Below are 26,416 nucleotides of genomic sequence, written 5' to 3' on the forward strand. Positions count from 1 at the left end.
TAAGTAGAAGTCATGAAACAAAAGCTAGTATTCGCAGCTTTTTATAAGTACTTTTCGACTTTTTACACAAACGGTACGAATAAATATTTCTAATTTATAAACCCAGAAGCCAAGCTTTTAAGCCCCGGCCAAACTCAAACACCCCCTTAGTTTCCGCCTTAATAGAGTTCCGAAGTCATCGACGGAAGTTACCAATTTCCGACACCCCTCACCACCATTAATAACTATTCTCATTAAAATGACTAAGATAATCTGCTATCGACTTTCAAGAAAGGTTCAGAATATGTTAGCTTATTATTGTGCTTTACTTTTAGGCTTTAGCAGCTGTCAAATACATTGAACACTACAAACTACAATAAAGAAAACAAGATTATATATGCTTGGACATTCTTGTATATAAGATTCATAATCCACGGCTTTAGGCACAATAGTCACACTTACACAGTTCCACAAGCTCCCTTTAATTCAAACATTGATTGAGAAGATAGAATACACTAATACAAGTTGGTAAGGATAATATGACAATAAACAGCTAGTAATCTATGCCTGTCTATGTATATAGAACTATTATACTCCATATACATAGGTTTCGAAAGACAATGTGTGTGTGTGTGTGTTGCTTTGACAACTGCGCCTTCAGGTTCTGGGCTCGAGCATTTCTTTAGTTCATCTTTTGTCCCCCAGCACCCAATGACCGATGAATTTGCACTTGGTCCTATTACTACGATAAATTATGCAGATAACAGTTTAAAGAAATGCGCATTTTGTAAATAGCAGGATGGCTCATGGTACTAAAGTTGACCAAAAGAGTGAGCAAGATAAGCCAGTGATCCAACAAGGGGAGCATTTATATAAGTAGCTGGTTCAGACTGGAAGTAGTCTGACCGTTGATCTAGGAATCGATCTCTTCTATCTGGACCACCGACGACAGCACCAATCAAGATGTTAGGATTAGGGGACTGGGACTTCATCACACTAAAGCCCGCGGTGCACTGGATCTTGAATGGGTGTGAGGCAATGGAGGGCAGAGATGATCCCCTATGGTGTATCCTTTGTGGGTATCGTGGACCATAACCCACCATATACGACATCTTCATTGGATTGTCACCTAGAAGATAGTCCACCTGTTTGTGCCCAGTTGCAATAAATTTGGTATAAGTACCAGGCCATGCTATGAATTTAAGGGGAATAATATTTACGAGGCACAAATTAATTTCGTAGACCAGTGGGGTCGAGAGTCATGTGAGTTTGGGACATGAAGATAACATACAGATATTGTGACTTGCAGTGGATAACAAATCATTCACTTTACTAGAAAAGGTTCATACACAAATGTATGTTGACTGATTCCCTGGTACGATACATAATTTTCGATGTATCAGATTCTTACGTACACAGGAATGGGGAATGTGAGTTTGTTTTACCTGTTGTTTAGCAAGGGTTCGGAGCTTCTTAGGTGTGACAATGGATCCCCCACAAGTGACCACCTTTTTCGCATTGGTTAAGTACTTGGCATAAGTTACTAGCAGGAAAGAAGTCGAAGTAACATACTGCATATTAGTATCAGCCATCTTGAACAAAAGGCCACCTGTTCATGTTTACCCCCAACATAATACAATTAGTACTCTTCTTTCAAAAACGAGGATTATGCATGTTAATGTAAATGTACATCAATACAGACAAAGAGTAAAAAGGACCTGGAGTGTACTGGGATTGAGGAATGAGGGAACAGATAAAATTATCGGCATGACCTTTGTAATCTTGGAGGGACTGAACCTTCTGGACAAGAAATGCCTGATATCGGAAATTAAATGTTAATTTTTGGATCATGGATGAATGCATTAAGGACTTGATTAAAGCCCCAAACCAACGATATTACTAAAAAAAGGTAGCAATTTGACCTTGGATAGAAGAATTCTTGCGCCAACATGCTTGTTATCCCACCCAAATGTATTGTCACCTTCATTTGCTCCTAAAGTTTGTCCATTTACTTGAATGTAGCGAAGGTACATTGGGTTTCTTGTGGCCTTGTGCAGCCAAGCAGCACCCCACAATAGCTCATCCTAAGCAAAAAAAATTATACATCAACCATGAGCGCTAACATATTGTATATAGCATGTACAAATTTCTAATCTTTCAAGAAGAGAAGAATTTTCACCTCGTATCCAGAAAAATCACAGTAAAAGGGACAAACCCATTTTCTCAATGTACTACTGTAGACACCTCTGTACTTATTAGCAAATGCAAAAACCTGTGACACATTTAACATTTCTTGAGTCTAGAATTCGATTAACAGACAGTATTTTCCATATCTTAAGAGTAATTAATTACACAACTACGGAAAGATTAGAGCTTCAAAGATAATTGATTATAATTACGCTAATGGCCCTTGCGGCAAGAAGCTTAGAATAAGTCCTGTCAGTCCTTCTGAAGACCAAAGAAGCAGCAGCAAGTGCAGCTGCAGTTTCAGCTGCTACTTCTGTTCCAGGGTTATATTTGTCAATCTTCACCACTGTTCGTAGTGTGTCCATATCTTCTGGTCGTTCCCAACAAGCATGATCTTTATTTGCATCACCTACCTACAGCAACCAATTTTACACACACATTCACATCTAAAACTTATTGAAACCAAAACCTAATATTACTCGGTACATTCCACTCGAAAACACGGTCTGAAGAGGGTAAAATGTACATTCTTTGTAACAAAAATTGAACTTCATAATAAAATCTTTTGAACATTTGAAACTTAATCAAGTCAATAACACAGACAAAGACACTTGGAAAAACATATACCTGAACATAAATGGTGTCTGGATGGACGGTGGCTTTGAGAAGATAATCAGTAGCCCACCTAATGGCTTCCTTAGCATTCAGCAGCTCACTTTTCATCAGCCCACCAAATTCAATCACACTCCATGAGAGCATAGTTGTTGTAAAAGCCATTGGAAAGCCAAACTTCACATTATCCCCTGCATCGTAGTACCCTCCAACTAAATCAACCTGCATTGTCAAATCCCACCAGAATCAGAGAGAGATGGAGGGGGAGAGAGAGAGGGAGGGAGAGAGGGAGGGAGGGAGAAGGGGGAGAGAAAGAGAGGGAGGAGAGAGGGAGAGGGGGGAGAGAGAGGGAGAGGGAGAGGGAGAGAGAGGGGGAGAGGGGGGGGGGAGAGAGAGAGAGAGAGAGAGAGGGAGAGAGATTACATTCATAGCTGAGCCATCTGAGAGGCCAGAGTCTTTCCTCCAAGTGACTCTCTGATTAGGAGGAAGCTTTCCCGACCTTTGTCCTTCAAAGTAAAGAATAGATTTGGTGAGGGCATCTTTATAGTTATGTGAAGCATAGCGCCGGTGGGGTTGGCGGTGGAATTGGGCGGCAGAGACGGTGGCATTGTCGAGAAATGAAGAGAGAGTAAAGTGAAACAGGGCAAGAAGAAACAGAGTAGAAAAAACAGAGAAAGTCATTTCTTGCGTGTGAAAAGGAGAGAGACTAGAGAGAGTGAGGAACTAACCAATTAAGACAAAGAAGACTGCAGATATAGCAGAGGGTTTGTTTCGACTTTCAAGTTTCAACTCGTACTTTGTGAAAAAAAAAATAAAAAAATACGATATAGCCTTTTAAAAAATAAAAATTATATATAAAGGGTCCGTGAGATTATAAATGCTTCTTGCCTAAACTTAAGGATATAAATGTTATGGATCGTTTGAGTGAATTTAAAATAAGTGTTTTTTGATTAAAATAAAAAAAAAAGGTTACAAGTTAGTTAAGACTTACAAGTGATTAAAGTATTTGGAAAAAAAAGTAAAAGTCATGAAACAAATGTTAGGATTCTTAATTTTTTATAAGTAATTCTCGACTTTTTACACATAAACGGTACGAATAAATACTTCTAACTTATAACTCCACAAGTGGGATTAAAAACTTCACCCGAACACATTGACTAAAATATTTGAAAAAATATATAAAATTCATGAAACAAAAAGAGTATTCTCAATTTATTATAAATATTTCATATTTTTTTACATAAATGAGTACGAAAATTTTAATTTATAAACCCAAAATCCGTTTAGTGTAGTTTATTTACCTTGGTCTTTAGTGTTTAGTCTTTAGTGTTATATAAAGCAGTTTCTTGAAATCAACGAATATAAATTAATTTACTTTAATATAAAGTGTAGTTCATCGGACAAAATAATATATAAATATCTTATAAGTGCCATCACAGAAAAAATTGATAACTATTTGTAAATAGTACATTATTTAATTAAATTTGAGCTTGAAAATAGTTTTATTTGGAATTATGTTCAGGAAAAAAGAGATGGGAAATGAAACGGCAAACATTAATGGCGACTTGGACTTGTCACGAGGGAAAATTTCATATTTTAATGTATTTATATTTATGAATACTAAAGCGGTGGTAAATGAGTAAATGGCAGTGTGTGACTTCTTGTATGCACAAATCACAATTAATTGATGGAATTTATGTCAATTTTATTGACCGACCTGCCACAATTCAATTTTCATGTTCAGTGCTGGGACATGGCCGTATGCTTTGTTTATCTGTAATTTATTTATTTATAAAATTATTACTTTACAATATAAATTAAATTTCACCTTTTCATAAGTTTAAATTATTAGACTTCGTTCATTATTTTTCATAAAATATGTGTATATATATATAACTTTTTTTTAATTCAGTGAAGTCTATTATTTTCACACCAACTGTCAGTCCTACCTGTTAGTATATTCTATACATTTTTTATTGGGCCATGAACTCTGGCCCAAAACAGAAGTGCACAATAATCAAGCATCAATTTTCAAGAGACAAATAGCAATACACCCTCAGGCCTCAACATGGGTATACGTTATACTATTACTTTGGGAAATTGTAAAACATTCTTTGGGAAAATATTTTTGGAAAAAAAGAACAAATAATTTGAGATAGGAGAGAGTAGTATATTGGTCTAGCTTTTCAAATTTTTTCATCCTAAAAATAGGAGTTAATATCTGGCAAAAAAAAAAAAGAGTTAATATTCTTAGAAAACCCTTATGAAGTTTACATGATTAGCCATTCTAGTTTCTGTTATACGCAAAAATCACTATGAAGACCCGGCCCATAAAAGAAGACTATGATGGACTCAAGAGTGGACCAAGCCCAAGCTAGACATGTCAGTCAGAAGAGACCACTTCAAGAAGATTGGGCGCGCCTTATCTTCAGGGCGCGCCAAGTTGAAGCTTACAGAGAAAGATCGTCATTTGAAGGGCAGAAGGGGACATATTTTACCTAGGGGGACGCCCTTGGGTGTGTATAGATCCTACTGTTAATTTGTCGAAGACTCTACCTTGTAGTCTGAGGAGTTGCCCTCCTTGGGAGATAGAGGATGAAGATTAGAGGAGGCCTTGCTCTGTAGTCTGGCGAGTTGTCCTTGTCGGGGAGCTTGTGGAACCTTCTCGAAGATATACCCTGGAAGGCTCTATCTCTGTAGTCTGGCGGGTTGTCCCTGTCGGGGAGTAGAGAAGCGTCCTTGCATTTGGGGTAAGTCTTGGGTGCTCGAGAGTCTACAAGGCCCAAGACTAGGCCTCATCGTATTGGGCCCCTTTCAGGAGGAAGATAGCAGAAGGGGAAGCCTAATCCTATTAGGTTTAGGTTTCCTAGGGAGAAAAGAACTACGTACTGGCTTGATCCCCTATAAATATAGGGGTACGTAGGCAAATTAGGAGGACACGAGTTGGGAGCATCTGGAGGCAACTCGAAACCCTAATCTCAGCCACCCCTAAAATTTCATCACCACCGCTCATCCACCGTCATAGATCTTGATTCCGGCCACGAACCTCGAATTTTGTTAACTACCAAATTCCTCCGTTAACAAATTGGCGCTAGAAGGAGGGGCTATTTGTTGATTGAGGAGGACAATCAAACCTGCAAATAGATCTCGGGCTTGTTACGGGTGTTGGCAATGGCTCTGATTTGCGGCAACAAAAGACAAGAAGTTTGTATGCACGAGTGTAACGGAAAAGAACTTGGCGATCGTCATAAGCCACGTGATAATCATGATTAACCAGGCTCATGCGGCAGATAAGTTTTTCTTTCTTATTTATTTTATTTGTAATTTCAATGTGTGTATTGTCCAGGACAGAATCAACCGGTGAACGGCATACAAGCGACCATCATAGCAGAGCGAAGGTTTGTATATATGGATGAAAGCGTCGTAAATACATGCTAGAACAGGTCCAGCAACGTTACTCGATGATTTGGGAAAAGAATAAAGAAGCACCCAGGCATGTGACAAAACCAGTGTAAAACTTGTCTCTGGTTTGCGACCGAAGCTTCGGACATAAAAAGCAATCTCATGTGCTAAATTCGGATTTCGTTAACTTCTCACAGATAAGTATTCCATATTCAAATTTTATTATGAAAGTTTATGCGTGCACGGAGTTTTGATTATATTCATGTGAATCACGAATCAGTTTTGTGAGTAATTTTTATTAAGCATATTGGTATAAAATCTACAAAAAGAAATTTATAGTTGTTATAATGCATATGCAAAATTTATTTTCAATTCATAGTTGAATTGATTCAACTTGAGAGTTTATATGTGGCTAACCTGGTTGGACTAAAAAATATATTTGCTTGAAGATTTATAGCACAGACAGGGTTATATAAACTATGTGTGCAACATATAGAGATGAAGAAACAAAATAAGATGGGACTAATGTGGAAGCAAGCCGCTGACAACGTACAAGCCAGATAGTCGAATATACTGGGCATTGGCTACTGGTTCTCTACAGAGACCAATTACAGCTAGCATGGAGCGACAAAACGATCGGTTCCAAACCGTTGTAAATATATTTAAGAGTTAATTACAGTTTGTAACCCCTAGGATTGCTCCAAACGCACTTAAGATCCTGAACTATCAAACGTGACATAATGCACCCTGAACTTTACATTCTCGTGCAAGTTGTAACCCATAGTCACTATTCCGTCCAAATATGCCGTTAACTTTAACTGTTTGAGAGGTAATAGTGTGTATATTAGTTTCTAACAGCTACTTTACCTCCTGTGACTCCTTAAAATTTATGTATTATATTTTGAAATTATTTTTGAACACACACAACGATGTAAAAACTATTAAAATAATTTTTAAAATATGTATTTATTTTAAAATTTTAAAATAAGTTGCATCGTTTATGTAAAAATAATAATAAATTTTCAGATTCTAAATCTAGATACATATTTTAAACTTATTTTAAATTTTTTTACATCGTTGTGTGTGTTCAGAAATAATTTCAAAATATAATACATAATTTTTGAGGGGTCACAAGAGGTAAAGTAGCTGTTAGAAACTAATACACACACTGTTACCTCTCAAACAGTTAAAGTTAACGGCATATTTGGACGGAATAGTGACTATGGGTTACAACTTGCACGAGAATGTAAAGTTCAGGGTGCATTATGTCACGTTTGATAGTTCAGGATCTTAAGTGCGTTTGGAGCAATCCTAGGGGTTACAAACTGTAATTAACTCTATATTTAATTGAAGAGAATTAAAGCGGGTGATACTCGATGGACTCGAAATCGACTCCTGGAATAAGAGGTGAGTTCACAGAGAATAAAGGAAAAAGAAAGTTCTGACGGGCAGGTGTCTGCAACCCACTAAAGTAGTCTGGATGTCGAGATAAAGCATTCCATGGAGCCTTTTTGAAAAGAAAGGAGAAGAAGGAAGTGGATCAGTGCAACAGAGGTTCAATTCATAACAAACCGAAATCAGCTTCAAATAAGGATAAGTTTTCTTTTTAATGCAATTTAATATTTTACCGATTATTCATATATATTTTATATTTTATGCATCGTTTATTTTCATATTATTTCAATATTCGATCATTTAAAATTTTATGTAACACACACTTCTTTTAGATTACCATGCACATATATGAGGTCGTTCCGTTTATTATTGCTTATAATCTATTGCATATAATAGTATAGAATATTGTTTTTTGAATTATATTGCTTGGTCTTATATTTATAAACATGCACGTGATTAACTTGATTGCTAAGCATTAGCAGGAAAGTCTTCTTTTATGTTTGCGTCTTTGAAAAGAAAAGCAGAGAACATTTGCCATCATCAGCGCGGGAGATATGCGAGAGCAAAACAACTACAGAATGAAAGGGAAGATAAAGTCAGACTGTGCACATTTTGAAGGGGCCAACTCGCTACAGATAAGTTGTCTATCTCGATAAAAATAAATAAATTGCCGCAAGTATTTAAAATAATCTCTCGTACTTGTTTGTTTTAAAGAAAAAAAAAACATATTTTAATATCTTCTTTGGATGTATCATATGAACTAACGCTCATGAATTTTATGTTTAAAATATTGCGATATAATTTAAAGATTATTGTTTGTATGCTGCTAACTTGATTTTTGGTTAAGAAAATTTTTCGTCCATATATATATATATATCATATATGGGGTGGAGCAATATCAGGAGATAAAAAGTGCCGCATCCGAAATATCCCCGTTAGCAGAGAGATAAGTTTGTTTCTGCAACGTATAAATTTATATCATGCAATATTAATATGTCATAAATTTCTGTCATGCATTATCACTCGTGTTTTTATATATGCAGTTTAAATGTAAATGCTTAACGTAATTTTTGATTTGCGTATATATTATCAAGTACGCTTATGTCATTAATATAATTTCGATTATTAGTTAAGCATGTCGGTATTAAATATGATGCATATTCTGAAAATTATGTATGATTAACTTTGTTTTAAAGACATGACAGGGATTTTATTTACCTTGAAAAAGTTATTACCGGATGAAAATGAATGATAGAGCCTGGAGGTTCAAAATTGATAAAGCGGATGGACGATAGTATTTAAAAGATTTGGTTCCTGGACCGGTCCATAAAAAATATAAGAGATAAGTGCTATATTAAATTTTATGCATCTTTATATATGGTATGTCTGTGTTGATTATGAAATTATTACTTCACATGTATTATAATCTAATCAATATTTAGAATAGTATTCTAGAGTTAAATTGATATAAGTGTAGGTACGTGATGATTCACATGTTCAACAAAAAGATAAGTATTTTTTATTTTTAGTTATAATTTTCATTTGGTATATATATTCTTGTCATGCATACATTTATTCTTGAATGTATATGTTTTAAATTTGAATATTTTATGCATAATCGAATTATATACCTCTATCATCGAGCATGGATTATTATTATTATTATACCACAAATATATTGATATATTTGTGTGTGGCGTTTATGTAATAAATATTGTGTACCTCTAACCTAATATGTTATTTTAGTGAGCTATTTTTAGACAGAGAAAAATTCCACAAATTTCGTAAGGCGAGCTCAGGATGAATGTGTTTCCCCCGAACACCGTTCTCTTGGAATTATCGAGAGGCGCGCCTTCCCCTAACAGGGCGCGCCATGAGGTAAATACTAACCTTATTATTTTGCTAAATATAATTGTGTATATATATTGTATACAGAGACACGTCCAACACTCCAGTCTTCAAGATTCAGAGTAAGTATACGTCACAACACAACTTCGCAACACTGTCTTCTCCAACCTGCATCTTCAAGTCAAGCTCACACTCCGAAACTGGGGGGTGATCATACAGATTAGAAGAAGGATTTGGATAAGAAGGGCGCGCCTCATCCTCATCTAAGACGTGGTAGAAGGCATGTTCTTCTACTTCATCCTCGGCTTCCGCGGCCTCATCTCTTCTCCAACATCGGCCTCCGCGGCCACATCTCCAGCCTTGGCTTCCGCAGCCTCATCTCTCCTTCATTCTTGGCTTCCGCGGCCTCTCCTTCATCCCCGGCTTCCGCGGCCTCATCTTCATCAACTCAGTCTTGGCTTCCGCGGCCTCTCCTTCAGCCTCGGCTTCCGCGGCCTCATCTTCATCAACTCAGCCTCGGCTTCCGCGGCCTCATTCTCAACAACCTCGCCATTGTCTCTATCAAGCAAACACAGCCTTCACCTCCGTTAGGCAGAATCATCTTCATCTTCAAACAACTCCTTCAACATCAGCTTCATAGGAAATTTCTTCAACATATGGCGCGCCTAGTTAAAGAACGTCAACATCTTTTGCATCAGCAAAGAACAACGAAGATAGGACATCTCAGGGGATGAAAGACATCAAGATCTCGTCGACATCTTCAATGCCACCAAGATCTGGGGGGTAGTTGTTATACGCAAAAATCACTATGAAGACCCGGCCCATAAAAGAAGACTATGATGGACTCAAGAGTGGACCAAGCCCAAGCTAGACATGTCAGTCAGAAGAGACCACTTCAAGAAGATTGGGCGCGCCAAGTTTAAGCTTACAGAGAAAGATCGTCATTTGAAGGGCAGAAGGGGACATATTTTACCTAGGGGGACGCCCTTGGGTGTGTATAGATCCTACTGTTAATTTGTCGAAGACTCTACCTTGTAGTCTGAGGAGTTGCCCTCCTTGGGAGATAGAGGATGAAGATTAGAGGAGGCCTTGCTCTGTAGTCTGGCGAGTTGTCCTTGTCGGGGAGCTTGTGGAACCTTCTCGAAGATATACCCTGGAAGGCTCTATCTCTGTAGTCTGGCGGGTTGTCCCTGTCGGGGAGTAGAGAAGCGTCCTTGCATTTGGGGTAAGTCTTGGGTGCTCGAGAGTCTACAAGGCCCAAGACTAGGCCTCATCGTATTGGGCCCCTTTCAGGAGGAAGATAGCAGAAGGGGAAGCCTAATCCTATTAGGTTTAGGTTTCCTAGGGAGAAAAGAACTACGTACTGGCTTGATCCCCTATAAATATAGGGGTACGTAGGCAAATTAGGAGGACACGAGTTGGGAGCATCTGGAGGCAACTCGAAACCCTAATCTCAGCCACCCCTAAAATTTCATCACCACCGCTCAGCCACCGTCATAGATCTTGATTCCGGCCACGAACCTCGAATTTTGTTAACTACCAAATTCCTCCGTTAACAGTTTCGACCGCAAAATCAGAACTCTGGACGGAAGTGTCAGTGAATGTTAAAAGCGAGCTTAATCAATATCCAATTACTTTTTAAAGTTATATTTTTAAGAATTTTATCATATAGTGAAAATTTTATTTTTATAAATAAAAATATGATATTGATATTTTAATCAGTGAGAAGAAAATTTTAAAAATAATATTTTTAAATGTATGATCAAAATTCTTGAAATTAAAAAAAGTTAAAATTCAAGAGACTAATCTATTTTACCATGTTTACCCCTCCAAAAATATCTTGCAAAATTAACTGAAGCACCGAAGAGTGCCCCCAGAGCAAAAAAGTGTTGGTGAGATGGTTGAGCTCGGAGTACTTGTTGGTGTGGTGATTGAGCTCAATACCTCTTGTGGGAGGTCCTGTCAAAAAAAAAAAAAAAAAAAAAGGGTATCCAAGGGCCATGATTAGGGATGACAACGGGTCGGATTGGTTCGGATATCTGAGATATCTAAATCCAAATTATTTTTAAACTCCAAATACGGTTTCACATATCAAATTCAAATCCACATTCGCGGGTTTCGGATCGGGTTTGAGTTTATTCAAAACCCAAATCCCGAAATGTAAGTAGTATTGTAAAAATATCTACATGGAGTTAGTGCTAGGTGCACAAAATTGTATACAGAAAATTTGTATATATAATAATGTGACAATTGATGTAGTGGGTTTTAATTGGGTTGTTGATGTAAATATAGGAGCTCATTCCAATTAAAACTCATCACATATCATTTTGTACACAATTATGTGCACCAAGCATTTCCATCCACAAGACAAGCCTTTCCCAATAATGATAAGTGTTCTCAATTGTGGCTTCATGGGTATAGCAGAAGAAAATCTCTCCACTCCTCAAAAATGATAATTTAGTTAATATTATCCTTGTCAACATGCTCTACGAGCTAATTCTTCGTCACTCATCCCTAAAAAAGTAACTGTCAGGGCTTATAAGAAGAAGGCAACACAATAAAATTATCAGTAATAAATATGCTTGTAATTTGAGTACTTCAACACTATAATTCGACACAATAAAATATCAAAAAATTAAAATTCGATCGAGTTGGATTTGTTATTTTTTATTAAAATTTAAATATGTTATTAATAATTTCTGAGTTTAAATTTATCTAATTTTAGTCAAATAGGTAGTAAAATCTTAACGTGCTATTTTGAATTTAAATTATCTAATTTTTTAATAAATTTATTTCAATATATTTAAATATTGTGTTTTACACAACATTACATCCTTGCATATAATAAAGATAAATATAAACCGTTAAATTTAATTATTTCTTAAGACTTTAGGACTTATATGATGATAAAACGTATTTAAAATATTTAAAATATAAAGACTCTTAAAACTTGATGGGCTACAAACAAGAGAGACAGCATGAAGATAGAGACAAGCACAGCACAGGTGGTTCTAAACTGTAAACACTCACCTAAGTCACTCACTCTCTTTTCACGCAAGTGCATATCAAATAAGCGCCGATTTGGTTTATTTGGTGAGTTATGATCGAAGTGTATATTTGTCCAAAATTACATGACCGAATCGTATATTTTTATACGTTGATGGTAAGTGTGTATAACGGATCAAACTTGGATAACGGGAGCAGATGCGGATCCTGCAAAGGGGCAAGAGGGTCAAATGACTCCCCTTAAATTTTTGTTCTAAATTTTACATAATTACATAATGTCGTGACCGGTAAAAAATTACATAATCTGAATATATATTTTTTTTCTATTTTATCATTTTGATATTCATCATTCTAATCGATGTGGACATGACTTATTTATGTTGTGAAACGGTAAAGAATTACATAATACGAATATTATTTTTTTTCATGTGTTTATTCCGATTAATACCTCCCTTACTTTCGGAACTGGATCCGCCACTGAGCGGGAGGATATTTAGGCCAAATATCAAAAGAAAACGCGTAACATAAAAGTATATTGTACTTTTAATCATAAAGTAAGACCAAAAACAAGTCTAAAGTATGTTGCAGCCATCAATCAGTTCTAAAACTAGATCTAGATTTTTACCTTCTAGATACAAGAACCTACAGTTTCCAATCCTCTTGAGGCTCCCAGCATGCATGAGTAAACTGAATTATGTTAGTGACTGAACAAGTAATTATATGTAGCAAAAACATACACACAAAATATGTTTTTATTTCACATATTTGTATCTGCAGAAAGATAAGTCATTGAATGTTTCGAGAGCATCCATCAGTCTACTTTTCGTACTTTCTAGATCAAATAGCTATGATTATGCTTCGCTTTATCCGAATCTCAGATTTCCTGTTCGATTCTCACTGTGTTCACATGGCTCCCTTGATAGTTATATGTCTTCATGCTTGTTTACATATCAACAAAAAATACTCAATTATGGTGGCCTAGCATGATATATATTTGAGCATTCTGAGATCTCAATGATATTAAAAGGGGAGGAGACTATTTTCAGGTTAAACTCTTTGGGAGTGGTAACTCATTGTATGGAAGGATCTCATAGTTAAAGCCTTCTCACGAGTATTTTCAACAGATGTCAATGCCTTCTCACTGTTAATATTCAACAGATATCAAGGCCTTCTCACTGTTAATGTCCATTAAAGCATATAATGATCTGCACTGGTACTAAAACCACTCTTGTAAAGGCTTTCTTGCATATCTGACAGGACTGGCAGTTATACATGTCAAATAGAAAGTATGTTGTTTGTTCCCAGATTGTGCTGAAATTCTGTTATTATAATAAACCTTAATCTTGAACTTTAGTTTTGGACATGCGTTGTTTTTCTTTTCTTCAAAAATACAGGTTACATTATGGGTGTCGCTCTATATTATTAGAAAACTGATGTTGGTTATAGATTTTTGTCAATTTGTGCAGCGATCAAGGAACAAGGACACTTCCCCTGCTCCAATAAAAAAAGGTTAGTATTGGATTGACCTTCTCACTCAAAGAAGATTGCAGTTGTTACCAAAGAAGTTGCTTGATGCTGGTTATTTATTTGAAGCTTTTAATGCTATAGAAGGATCTATTATAATGTGTGTTGCATAAACTATTTCATTATTCTTTCTCTTATATTATAATTTGATTTTTTGTTTTGAAGGATGATACCCTTACTCTTTGTTACATCTCGAGTTTTCTTGTGGGGCACTAGCACTTGGCACTTGGACATAGGTTGTGGACACTTGGCACTTTTTGTTAGTCGGCAAAACACAAACATTAAGATTACTTCCAACGCTTTGACACTTTAATACGTATCAATATTGGACACATCTGGCTGAGTCGGGTAGCATTGGCCTTATCTGATTGAGTTGGGTAGCATTCGGTCACAAATAATAAAATAAGTGAAGACTTCTTAATTTTTAAAGCGGTAATGAACTGAATAGATATTACACATTAAAAAAGGGGTTAATTATCTAATTGGGCACTCACTTTACACCAATATATCATCCGGGGCACTCTCGAATTTTTGGTTTCATTTAAAACACCGTTTTCAGAAATTGAATCAATCTTAAAATTAAAACGTTAAATTCGAAGACAAATCGACAGTTTAAGAAGTGTTACTCATAGGGCTTTAACACAGTAGGCTATAGAGATTATGTAGGTACAATTAATTGAGTTTTCGCGTCCAAAAAAATGGGTAAAATTGATATTGGAAGAGACGTGTTATGAAGAACCCTAATAATTCATATATAGCCATTTTTTGACTCAAAAATTCAATTAATCGTACCTACATAATCTCTATAGCCTACTGTGTTAAATCCCCATGAGTAACACTTTTTAAACTGTCGATTTGTTTTTGAATTTAACTTTTTACGTTTAAGACTGATACAATTTCTGAAAACAGTGTTTCAAATGAGACCGAAAATTCCAGAGTGCCCCGGATGATATATTGGTGTGAAGTGATTGCTCAATCAGATAATTAACCCATTAAAAAAGAGTGATCTATGAAAGATTAGCCCAATTTATCTTGATAACTCCCAAGTAGAAGTGCCCGTTGTAAAATGGCTAAGAGGCAATGGTTGCGGGCAATGGCTACAATTGGAAAGGAGGAAGAGGTTTGCGGTACTAAAAAACATGTTGTTGATACTAGAAGACCACAAATATGTTTTTTATGGACATATTCTTCTTGGCCATGTTCAACAAATATCTTTGTTTGTCCTCACTTCAGCTAATTACATGTCCTAGATTGAAGGATGCCTTAATTCGCTTGCAGCAAACAAATTTGCAGGATGAGCTAATAGCTTCCCTGAAAACCAATGATCTTAAAAATGGCTATTTTGAAATCACTGTTTTCGATTGCATTAGTTCTTGTCTTGTAGGGATAAGCTGTAAAGACTAAACATCGATCCTTATTTCGGTGCAAAGACGAAATTTGTTATAGGACTTTGTTGGATGATTGTGGCACTAAAAGAAAGGGTATTGAATTTTGGTTAGTTTATTAAACCTTTGATTTTTATCAAAGAGCAGCTCCAGAGTCACTTTGGCTACACTGAAGGAAGGAAGTGTTATACATGGATGGAAACCTTGAGGCAAAGCAGCGGCAATCTTCAATTAGTGCTATGGATGATCCTAGAAGCAAGTAAGGGTACTTTGGGCATCTAAAAAAGCTTGTTCTGAAGGAATCCATCTGGTGGGAGCTTCAAGAGTTGTTCTACTAGATGTAGTGTGGGATTTCTCTGATGAGAGACAGTCAATAATTCGAGCCTATAGGATTGGCCAAATAAAAATTGTCTAGACCTACCATCTTATAACTGAAGACATAGAAGTCTGAAAGTACAAGGTACAAACTGCCAAGGATCGGTTGTCAGAGATGCTGTTTTCCTCAAAAGATATCGACGGCTTGTAGAATAATTTGCCAGATATGGTATCTGAAGATAGCATCTCGCAAGAGATGTTTTCAAAGAATGATAAGCTAGGTGGATTATTTTAAACAAATTCTTCACCAGCCAAAAGAATCAAATCTGATGGATACATTTGATGTGGTTGCATAGGAGTTTTAGTAAAAAGAGAGAGAGAAATACTGGTAATAAAGAACAAGAGATTTAACGGCAAACTTGATTATTGTTTGGTAAAGTTTCAGTAGTATTATTCTATCAAGTGCAGTCATATGCATTAACAGGTTTCCTACGCTTATGAATGACTTTTAAAGATGTTTATAGTGGTATTGGTATATGTATGTTGCACATTGTATTTCTGGAAGTACAAGTATAACGCGAGAACTGAAGTGACATCTTGATTATGTTGTTAAGAGGCAAGTAAGAACTAAGAAGTTAGTCTCTGGAATTATGATTGCTGAAACAAGCATCAGAATTTTGAATTCTTAAAGAATCTCATAAGATACAAAAAGCAATGAAAAATGTAGCACAGAAGAAGAGAAGGCGAAAAAGTTTGAGGGGGATGTTGTAAAAGTGCTGATGAAGTTGGTCGAGGAGATAAAAAGGCGGGTACTGAGAGTCCTGCAATAGGGATACCAGGGATGTTCTGAACACCTTGCTTCTGTTGTTAATGAGGACGGTACGGAAGAAGCTCTTAAAGCATTGGGTGATGTTCTTGAGAAATAGATGATGCCAGAGGTTGATTTATTGGGTAATGAAGTAGGTGATGCACCTGGTTTAGATAATATGAATGCTTCACCTAAAAAGTGTCGAGACTGCCAAGAGGACGGGGTTTATTAGAGGTGATTATGATATTGATGAAGGTATTGAGCAGTTAGTAAGAGTTGCAGGTTCTATATTACTAAAGCTATAGAGCAAAGTTTAAAATTTCGACAGATATATTTTGGCTTTGGTTTTTAAGCAACAGATGTCATCAATGTTGCTCTGCCTCTTGACATCACGCACAGGTTTTTGTTTTTGATATATTATAAATGCTTGTGGGTACTTGTTTTGTATGTTCATTTTTGATCTAATTTAAATATTAGCACTTTTTTAAAGTGGTGTATCAGTGTAAGCACTAAGCAGAGTCTAAAAAGCATTTTCCAGACATTTCAACACTCTTAAAGCCAGATCAGAGACACAATCAACTGATTAACTGCTCTATTGAGGTTAGTAGTAAGCCCAAAACACAAAATAAAATCGAGTACTAACAAAATAATAAACACCCTCGCAACAACACAAAATACACAAAATGAAATTAAGTACTAACAAAATCATAAACACTCTCGCAACAACACAAAATACATAAAATCGTAACAAAGTCGTAAACAGAGGATCTAAGATTATGAATTGCGATAAGGATAGGAGAGATAGTTTACGAACTGAAGAGAGAGCGAAGAGGAGAGAGTGGAGACTGTAGAGTTTGTTAGTGAGGCTCGTTTGAGTTCGCAAGTTATGCAATTAAATGTCCACACTTTTTTTTCAAGTTAATGTTGTGATAGAATAATAAAATGTCTAAATAAAATTTTAAATCGAAGAATTGTAGGTATATTAAAAAATATCAATTTTTATCAAATCTTACACCAAATCCTAGTTGGTAATATATGGTTGACTTATTGACAAAAATAAGTCATGTCCACATTGATCAAAATTTTCAATACCAAAATGATAATACAAAAGAAAATTAATATTCAGATTATATAAGTTTTTACCGTTTCACAACATTATTTATAATACTAGTAGTTTGATATTTTTTCTCAAAATCTAATATTCTTCTTTACTCAGAAAAACTAGTACAAGACCAGTTATTATACTCATTTTTCACTTAATAAATTAGTGCAACACTAATTATTTTTACAATATTTTATGAAGATCAATTTAAATATACTAGTTGATAATAACCCGCGTCAAGCACGGGTTTAAATAAAATTTTAAAATTTGTTATTTATTGGAAGAATAATGTTTTTTTTTCAATTACATTATTATATTTTTATTATACCCATTTAAATTATTGTTTTTAAATGATATTTAAATTATTGTTATTTAATATAAGACTTTCAATATATTGAAATTTGATCCTACTTTAAATTTATTTCATAACGGTATGGGTCTCCGTTCTATGGAGTCCACAAAATAACAGTATTAGAGTCCAAAATTATTTAAAAATAATCTACTCGTTTCAATTTTAATTTTTTAGTTTACAATATTTGTAAATATCTGACAATTTGCAGGTTATGTTCCACAATATAATCGTTACAATCATCAAAAGGTAAAACAATTATTTTATAAATAACTAAACACTATATATGTTCTAAAATATAACTCATAAGTAGAATAATGATCTTAATGATTGTTAGTGTTGAAAAATGTTAATGATTAATTGATAATTATATATTCAAAACTACTTAAAAATGGTATATTATATATTAATTTGAATAATTAAAGATATTATTTATGATTAAACTAAAATATTATGACTGGTAATTACTACGGCTTAAATGCGAACTTTGTGGAACTTAACTCTAACAGTATGTTTTATTTTAGTAAAATTACTATGTTGTTTGATATTTTTAAATTGTGAATAATATTCAAGATTAACACATATAAGTTCGTTTATAGCGTCTTTAATCTTGAACAAAAATTCAAAATTTAAGTTGCAATTATTTTATTCATTTAATAGGCAAATATTATATATAATTCTAGTTGGAGTTTTTGTAGATCTAACCGTTGTTGCAATTGTTTGATAAACTAATATTGTAGTTTGACAAAATTAATTAACTTTCTTAAAGTAATTTGATATCAAATATTTTGACGTATGTCTAGAGATTCAGTTTTTTTATTATATGTTGCAATATGTACAATGAATTCATTTTCTTTGAGTTTTTATTTGTCAAGTTAGTGTTACCACCGTCATATCGTATTTATCGCAATCTTCTGAAAAACATTGGATGATAATAATAATAATTATTAAATGATAATTAACCCTTAAAAAATATATGACCAAGTTTTTTGGCACTTTGGTATCAATATTGAATAATTCTGAAATATGATAGAAATTTTATAGATTTGTTTCTTAAATTAAATTGTATGAGTTTTAAAAATTAAAACGAATATTTGACATATGTCTAGAGATTCGGTTTTTTTATTATATGTTGCAATATGGACAATGACTTCATTTTCTTTGAATTTCTATTTGTCAAGTCAGTGTTACCATTACATTATTCGTCTTTATCGCAATCTTCTGAAAAATACTGAATGATAATAATAATTATTAAAAAAATATATGACCAAGTTTTTTGGTACTTTAGTATCAATATTGAATCTTATTTATTTTAATTCTGAAATATGATAGAAATTTTAAAATTTTATTTCGTAAACTAAATTGTATGATTTTTAAAAATTAAAACGAATAATATCGTTGACATTATTATTCTATTGATAAGATATTATATTAATATCGATATGAACTCCTTATTTATTTGAACTCTGAAGCATGCTAAAAGATTTATAGAGTTGTTCTGTATATTAAATAATTTGAGTTCTAAAAAATTACAACAAACGTAATATATTTTTATTAGTGAGATAATTGTTATAATGCAAATTCCTGTCAAATATAGAAGTTTTTTTTAATAGTAATGATTGTTAAAATAAAAAATAATATGATGATTGCCAAATTTTGATATGAATTTTATAGAACTGTTTCATAAGTTAAATTGTTAGTGATTTAACTGTGCGGATAGGATGAATGTTATATTACAAATCCTAAACACCGTAGAAATCGTTTTATAGTAGTATAATAATTTTAACCAATATTGAAATTTTTAATAATAAAATTCGAATCAATATAGAAGTCTTTTCATAAAATTATAATCAATATAAAAGTTTTTCACCGTCCTAATGAATATTGAGGTCTTTAATAATAAAATTCTATTCAATATAGAAGTCTTTTGATAATAGTATAATAATGCCTATAAAATCCTAGTCAATATGAAAGTGACCAAATTTTGGTATTTTTGGTATCGATGTTCCACCGAAATGTGCTTATTAATAAATGGTATTGATGCATCATGTGAAAATATAAAATTAAAACCAAATTTAGAAGGTCAACCGACCCCTTCTTGCCCTGTTAGGATCCGCCATTACGCATCGACATATACAATTGGGATTCATAAGCTAGAGTAAAATTAAACCAGAAATTGAATTTGTAGCTTGATTTCGCGCATAGAATAAAATCTTTACACAGTCTGAGAATCTATAAGCACATGTCACTTTTCTTCTTTTATGCCTATATTGAGTAAACAGAATTTTGTTAGTGACCAGAGCCGGCTAATAGGGTATGCAAGTGGAGCACTTGCACAAGACCTCAAATTTAAAGGAGCCCTAAATTTTGTAAGCCCATTATAATGTATATATAGTTTTAGATCAACTAACTCTTTTAAAACCCAGATACACTCTTTTAAAAAAATATTAATATTACTGCATTAAATTTCTAACGGGTCTAAATCTAAACAAACACAAAACTAGATTATATCTATCCAACCTAATAATTAATAAACACTCTGAATATCAATTATTCCATCACACTTTTACCATTCTTGCTTTGCGCATAAAACCCTAAGGTCCCCAACCCTCCTCTGTTATTGTAAAAGGTTTCGGGGGCATCATTTGTAGTTATCGAACAGGGTACCAAAATATTATTAGTCGGCCCTGTTAGTGACAATGAAAGATTACTAAAAAAGTACTGAACAAGCAATTCAACAACATGTAATGTTATGTAGCAAAAACATACACACAAAAAATATGTTTTTGTTTGAGCAGATCTGTATCTGCGGAAAGGTAAGCCACTAAATGTTTCAAGAGCATCCATCAGTCTACTTTTCGTACATTCTAGATTAGATAGTTATGATTATGCCTCGCTTTATCCGAATCTCAAATTTCCTGTTCGATTCTCACTGTGCTCACTTGGCTCCCTTGACAGTTATATGTCTTCATGCTTGTTTACAGATCAACAAAAGGGCCTATAGACCTAAATAAGCAAAAGAATTGGTAGCTCTTCCGGGAACGCAAGACGATTCAGACTCAATGAACTGACAAGAGACTTCATCCTCAGAGTTCAGATTGCAGATGGGGAACTAAACAATTTTAATGTTTTTGTATTTTTCTGATTTATAGAAACAAGCTACAATGAGCACACCTGTTGTCGAGACACTGACAACAACATTTGAAGGAGGTGGAGAGGATAAGGGGACTAGGAAACAAAACAAAGCTAGGACTCTCAAAAAACTTGATATCATTAAAGAATCAAAGTTAGATGTACAAGCTTCCGGAAGAACCCCATGGAGTGCACCTGCGCTTGCTAAAAGTTCACATAAAAATGCACCTTAGCCTCCTAAAAATGCTCCCGAGAAGATTTGATAAAAAAATGTGACACTTTTGCCTTATATTGTGCTATGTCAAAACTTCTACATGATTATCTTATGTTTATTTGGAATCAATTTATAACTTGTGTAATATAATCAAGGATCCGAGCTATAATTTATCAAAACAATGCTATGTTATGCTTTTGTTATCAAGAATATGCTTTATCATTTGAGATAAAAACTAATATTTTTATATATTTCATGAAGGCTTCAATTTCACAATATGGGATGCTTTTGGTTGATATAGGATCATGTAAAATGACAAATGTATCTATAGTTTTTGCATCCAACCGGAACATAAAATACGAAAAAACATACTTATGATCTACGTTTAACTTGTTAAGTTAAAATATAAAAAATATATATTATAATCTCTCTTAAAAGATACCGGAGTCTGGAGCAGCATCATAATTTGATTTACCTCAACTATTTAAATTTTGTGGCTGCATAGCTCCCTGTTTATGCTTGCCTGGTTTAATTAGTTACCATTAATTTCAATGAGTTTAACGGTGTTAATACAACTTTGACAGAGCCACTAACTTATTTAAATAAACTAGCTTATAGCCCGTGCAAGGCACGGGAGATTTTTAATTATTTATAAATTTTTTAAATATATTATAAGCGGTGTGAAAGAATTTGATTTATAAATACTAAATTAAAATTTTTAATTAAATAAAATTTGAAATTATGATTTGTTTGTGAGTCAGAACTATTGTAAAAGTATATAGGTTCTACTTTTTAGACTTGTTTCTGTAAAAAAAAACTGGTTACGCATGTTGGATCATCCGACAGTGGCGATGTAATATAAAATACACCAATCACAGTCATTAATTACTTCAAATAAACTATTATAATCAAACCATTCCTTTTCTCTTATGTATTATGCCAAAGTATTAAATTTATTCTATCAAATTTTAATATATATTGAGTAGAATATGTGACGTCAACTTCCATTAGATTATATTTATAAATGTATTTTATATTAGAATTAATATAATATGATTTAAATTTGGCTTACTAATTTTAAAATATATTATATAAAAATAATTTTGTGACAATGCGATTTATATGATTCTGCAATTAAAACTGGTAGGAAATATTTATTTTGGATTCAAATATCCGGCTTATTAATTTTAAAATATATTAGATAAAAATAATTTTGTGACGGTGCCATTTATATGATTCTACAATTAAAGCTGGTAGGAAATATTTTTTTTGGATTAAAAAAATCATAAACATGTGAAAGACAGAATTTGTTTTGGATTTAAAAAAGGAATTATAAACATGTAATTAGATATCAGTTGCCTTATAGAATTAGGAGTTAATTTTATTCTAATCTAACGGTACTTATTTGTTCAATATACGATCCAACGGAGGATAAGCTTTTGGACCATGCGACCATGCGACCAAATTATCTCCCTTACGCTTATTATATATAAGTATATAATATGTATGACCATCAAAATATTGAATATATAGATTGACCATCACACTGCAACAAAATTAATTTCGAAGTACACATACTGCAATTTGCTCTTTATTTATTAACAATTTTGCCACTAGGGTGATTACATGCATGCTTTAAACATGTAAACAGTGTAACACAATGTTAGAAAATCTAAAGGAAAACAGATTATCAATTGTTAACATCAATTACTAGCAGCTCATCGTTTCAAAGTTCAGTTGCCTGCCAAAACTACTGACTGACAAATCCCGCAGCCCGGTCTTGTATTTTGACTACCGCTTTCGAAAACAATCAATTATAAGAATTCTAAATACGCATATTCAATTTTATAGGATAAAAAATGCAGACCTGAGATTGATAAGAAAATTATTTCACAAAATTGCTTTATGAACTGTGGCAAAAATTATTTATCAACTTTGTCTATTTTGGGTCGATTACTTTAAAATTTGGAAAAGTTATTATATTCATGATGCATAATTTTAATTCATATTTATTCATATATATAATTTTATGGAGTGTTAAACTTTTATCGATTCAAATATTTTTATATTCATAAATCCATTATCATTGATTTTCCTTTGAAAGGAGTATTATCTTTGACCTTCTTAATGAATAAGTTAGGCCAGTTAATGATTGGAAAATGATTACTTATAAAGAGAAAAGTTCTATGGAGACTGATTTTTGTGGAGACTTTAGAGACTTAATCACAGCCATTCATTTCTTACCATCCAAGGGGTTGCAGATATTTGTCCTGCACATTCTATTTCTCTCCCTATCCTGTCCTCCACTTCTAATTCGGTGAACAATAAGCAGAAATTCTAAATTCTGCATAACATAAAATAATAATTTCATAATATTGGTGTTCAATCACCGAAATCCTAACAAATAAAAATAATAATTGCATACAAAATAAAGATGTAGTTGGACATTGTTATGATGGGCACTGAACTCATTGTCATTGTCCTGCAACGAATTGAATTTGTTGCAAAATAACACTTAAATATATCCCAAATATGTGGGACAAATTATAAATATTATATTATTAGAAATGCGGGGCAACAATAGTGTAAATTATAAAAATAGTTTTAAATTAAAACTGAAACAAGAAATACAGGACAAGAATATTAATAATACATTACTAGAAATGCAGGACAAGAATAATGTATATTATTAATATTACATTACTAAAAATGCAAGACAAGAAATGCAGGACAAAAAATATTTAATCATGTTCATTAATTGTCATATTCTTTTAATGGCAGATCTTGTAGTCTCTAAGGACTCCAAAGTTTTTGGTCTCCATTGAGCCCAACTCTACTTATAAAAACTACGAATTGCACACAATAGTCACTAACTCTCATGAGAATACTAACTTTTGATTGGTGGATATATAATAAATGTTAATGGCATCCCTGTATTTACACCAAATCTACTAATCAAACGAAGCCATTTTCATAAGAGTTGTGTTTATTGTGTGCTCTTGGGCACACATTAGAAACACCGTAAAAACTAACGTACATAACTAACGTAGGCACGTCAAAATTAGACTTATACTAAAATAATCATCAACAACAAAATCTCAGTTAGTAAGGAACATTCCTAGTATCCGTCACACATTCAAAGTTCAATGATGAGCAGAATGTTTACGACGTTCCATATAGAACTACAATTTCTGTACTTTGGTTTGAGGTTAAGGATATCAGTGTATTAATATCTACAAACATCAAGGATTCTGATACTTGTATATCAATGTATTAATAATAAACCAACTGCAGGCAACATAATTTCACACATTTTTTAGTTCAAATGCTTCTATATCCGTCCAACACGTTTATGATTCGTCCAAACTCATATATTCGACTTCATTATTTTCCAAGATTTTTCTTCTACTATATATTGGGACTTGGGTAGCCCCTTTATACTCATTCAATCCACTCCCATATTCAGAGTCAAATCATACCTTAAAAACCATGGCTTCTAAGTTCTTTTCTAAAAATTCCCAAGCTCTGTTTTTTGCAATTGCACTTTCATTTATTTGTTTTTCGTCTTTGGCTGATAATGTTTCTTCCTCTAACTCAATTTGTGATTCAAACCCGTACCCTTCCTCGTGTATTTCCTCCCTGTACTCGTTTCGACTTTCAAGTTTCAACTTGTACTTTGTGGTTAAAATAAGTAGTTTCCTCTTCTTCGTTTTCTGAAGAGATATAGAATGAAAATTTGTAAATAAATTATTTAATTTGTAAATAAATTATTTATTAAATAATTTGTAAATAAATTATTTAATTAAAATTTGAGCTTGAAAATAGTTTTATTTGTAATTATGTTCAGGAAAAAAGAGATGGGAAATGAAACGGCAAACATTAATGGCGACTTGGACTTGTCACGAGGGAAAATTTCATATTTTAATGTATTTATATTTATGAATACTAAAGCGGTGGTAAATGAGTAAATGGCAGTGTGTGACTTTTTGTATGCACAATTAATTGATGGAATTTATGTCAATTTTATTGACCGACCTGCCACAATTCAATTTACATGTTCAGTGCTGGGACCTGGCCGTATGCTTTGTTTATCTGTAAAAAATTATTACTTTACAAAATAAATTAAATTTCACATTTTCATAATTTTAACTTATTAGACTTCGTTCATTATTTTCGTAAAAATATGTGAGTATATATAATTTAAATCGATTTGGTTAGTATGTGCCCATTTGCACATGCTAAGGGCTAAATTTGAGATATTTAGGTTGTTTTGATTGGTGGAGTTTTTTTTTTTTTTTTTTGTCACAAATTGGTGGAGTTTTTGTGTAGGCAGGAATTCATCATTATTAATAGCTAATCAAAATTAGTTAAGAATGGAATTTGGTGTCATGTACTCATGAATACACCATAGAAAAGTCGAATTTAAATTCAGTAAAGTTTAATTTATTTTAGATACGTTAAAAGTAAAATGAATTAGTATATGACTTAAAAGTTGAGGGGATAATTGATACCAAGCCCACCGCCCCTGCTGTCAGGTCCTGCCTGTTAGTAAGTCCAAATGTTAAATACATCTTTTGTTGGGCCATGTGCTCTGGCCCCAAATGCAAAATAATCAAGCATCAAATAGATAATATACGTCCGTGTAATTGTGTATACGTTATTATTTGGGAAACTGTAAATTATTCTTTTGAAAAATATTAAAAAAATTATATTTTAAAGGAAAAATAAATACAAATCAATCATGGTAATCCTCCGATATTATAAGGGACGTTTTATTAGAGGGAAAAACATATCAATTCTTCGGAGGACAAAAGTGATGGAAACAAAGGTTATATAGACTTGTAGGTATGCGAGAAGGCATTTAGTGGATTGAAGAGATGTGTTTCCAGCATGTCATAATAGAAAGCGATTCACATTGATAATGCATGCAGCGAACAAAGGAACCATGTGTCGGGGCGTTTAAGTGAGCTTAAAATAAGTATTTTTGGTTAAAATAAAAAATTGAAATAGAAGTTAGAAGTAAGTTAAAATTTATAAGTGAGAGTTTGGGAAAGAAGTACTCCCTCCGTCCCAGCCAATTCTTTACGTTTGGTTTGGGCACGGAGGTTAAGAAATATGTATAAAGTAGTGAAAAAAGAAAGAAAAGTGGGTGAAGTGG

At 33.4% G+C, this 26,416-nt stretch overlaps 1 protein-coding gene across 1 annotated transcript; it reads right to left on the minus strand.

Moving 5' to 3' along the window:
• Positions 1-444: 444 nt before the first annotated feature.
• On the minus strand, positions 445-3,519 carry LOC108214651 (endoglucanase 17). The gene is made up of 8 exons (XM_017386776.2): positions 3,202-3,519; positions 2,794-3,000; positions 2,379-2,579; positions 2,159-2,251; positions 1,902-2,063; positions 1,698-1,794; positions 1,425-1,588; positions 445-1,124 (listed from the first exon to the last, which is right to left on the minus strand). Exons 1-8 carry the CDS (start codon positions 3,457-3,459, stop codon positions 792-794), a joined length of 1,515 nt encoding a protein of 504 aa, XP_017242265.1. The 5' UTR covers positions 3,460-3,519; the 3' UTR covers positions 445-791.
• Positions 3,520-26,416: the final 22,897 nt, after the last annotated feature.

Source organism: Daucus carota, chromosome 3 (genome assembly GCF_001625215.2).
Source record: "Daucus carota subsp. sativus chromosome 3, DH1 v3.0, whole genome shotgun sequence".
NCBI classification, from domain to species: Eukaryota; Viridiplantae; Streptophyta; class Magnoliopsida; order Apiales; family Apiaceae; genus Daucus; species Daucus carota.

Coding starts and splice junctions, on each gene's coding strand:
- LOC108214651 (XM_017386776.2), bottom strand. CDS start 3,459: ATGACTTTCTCTGTTTTTTCTACTCTGTTTCTTCTTGCCCTGTTTCAC. Junction 3,001..3,201: donor CAGATGGCTCAGCTATGAAT/GTAATCTCTCTC, acceptor TTGACAATGCAG/GTTGATTTAGTTGGAGGGTA. Junction 1,125..1,424: donor GAACCCTTGCTAAACAACAG/GTAAAACAAACT, acceptor GGGCACAAACAG/GTGGACTATCTTCTAGGTGA.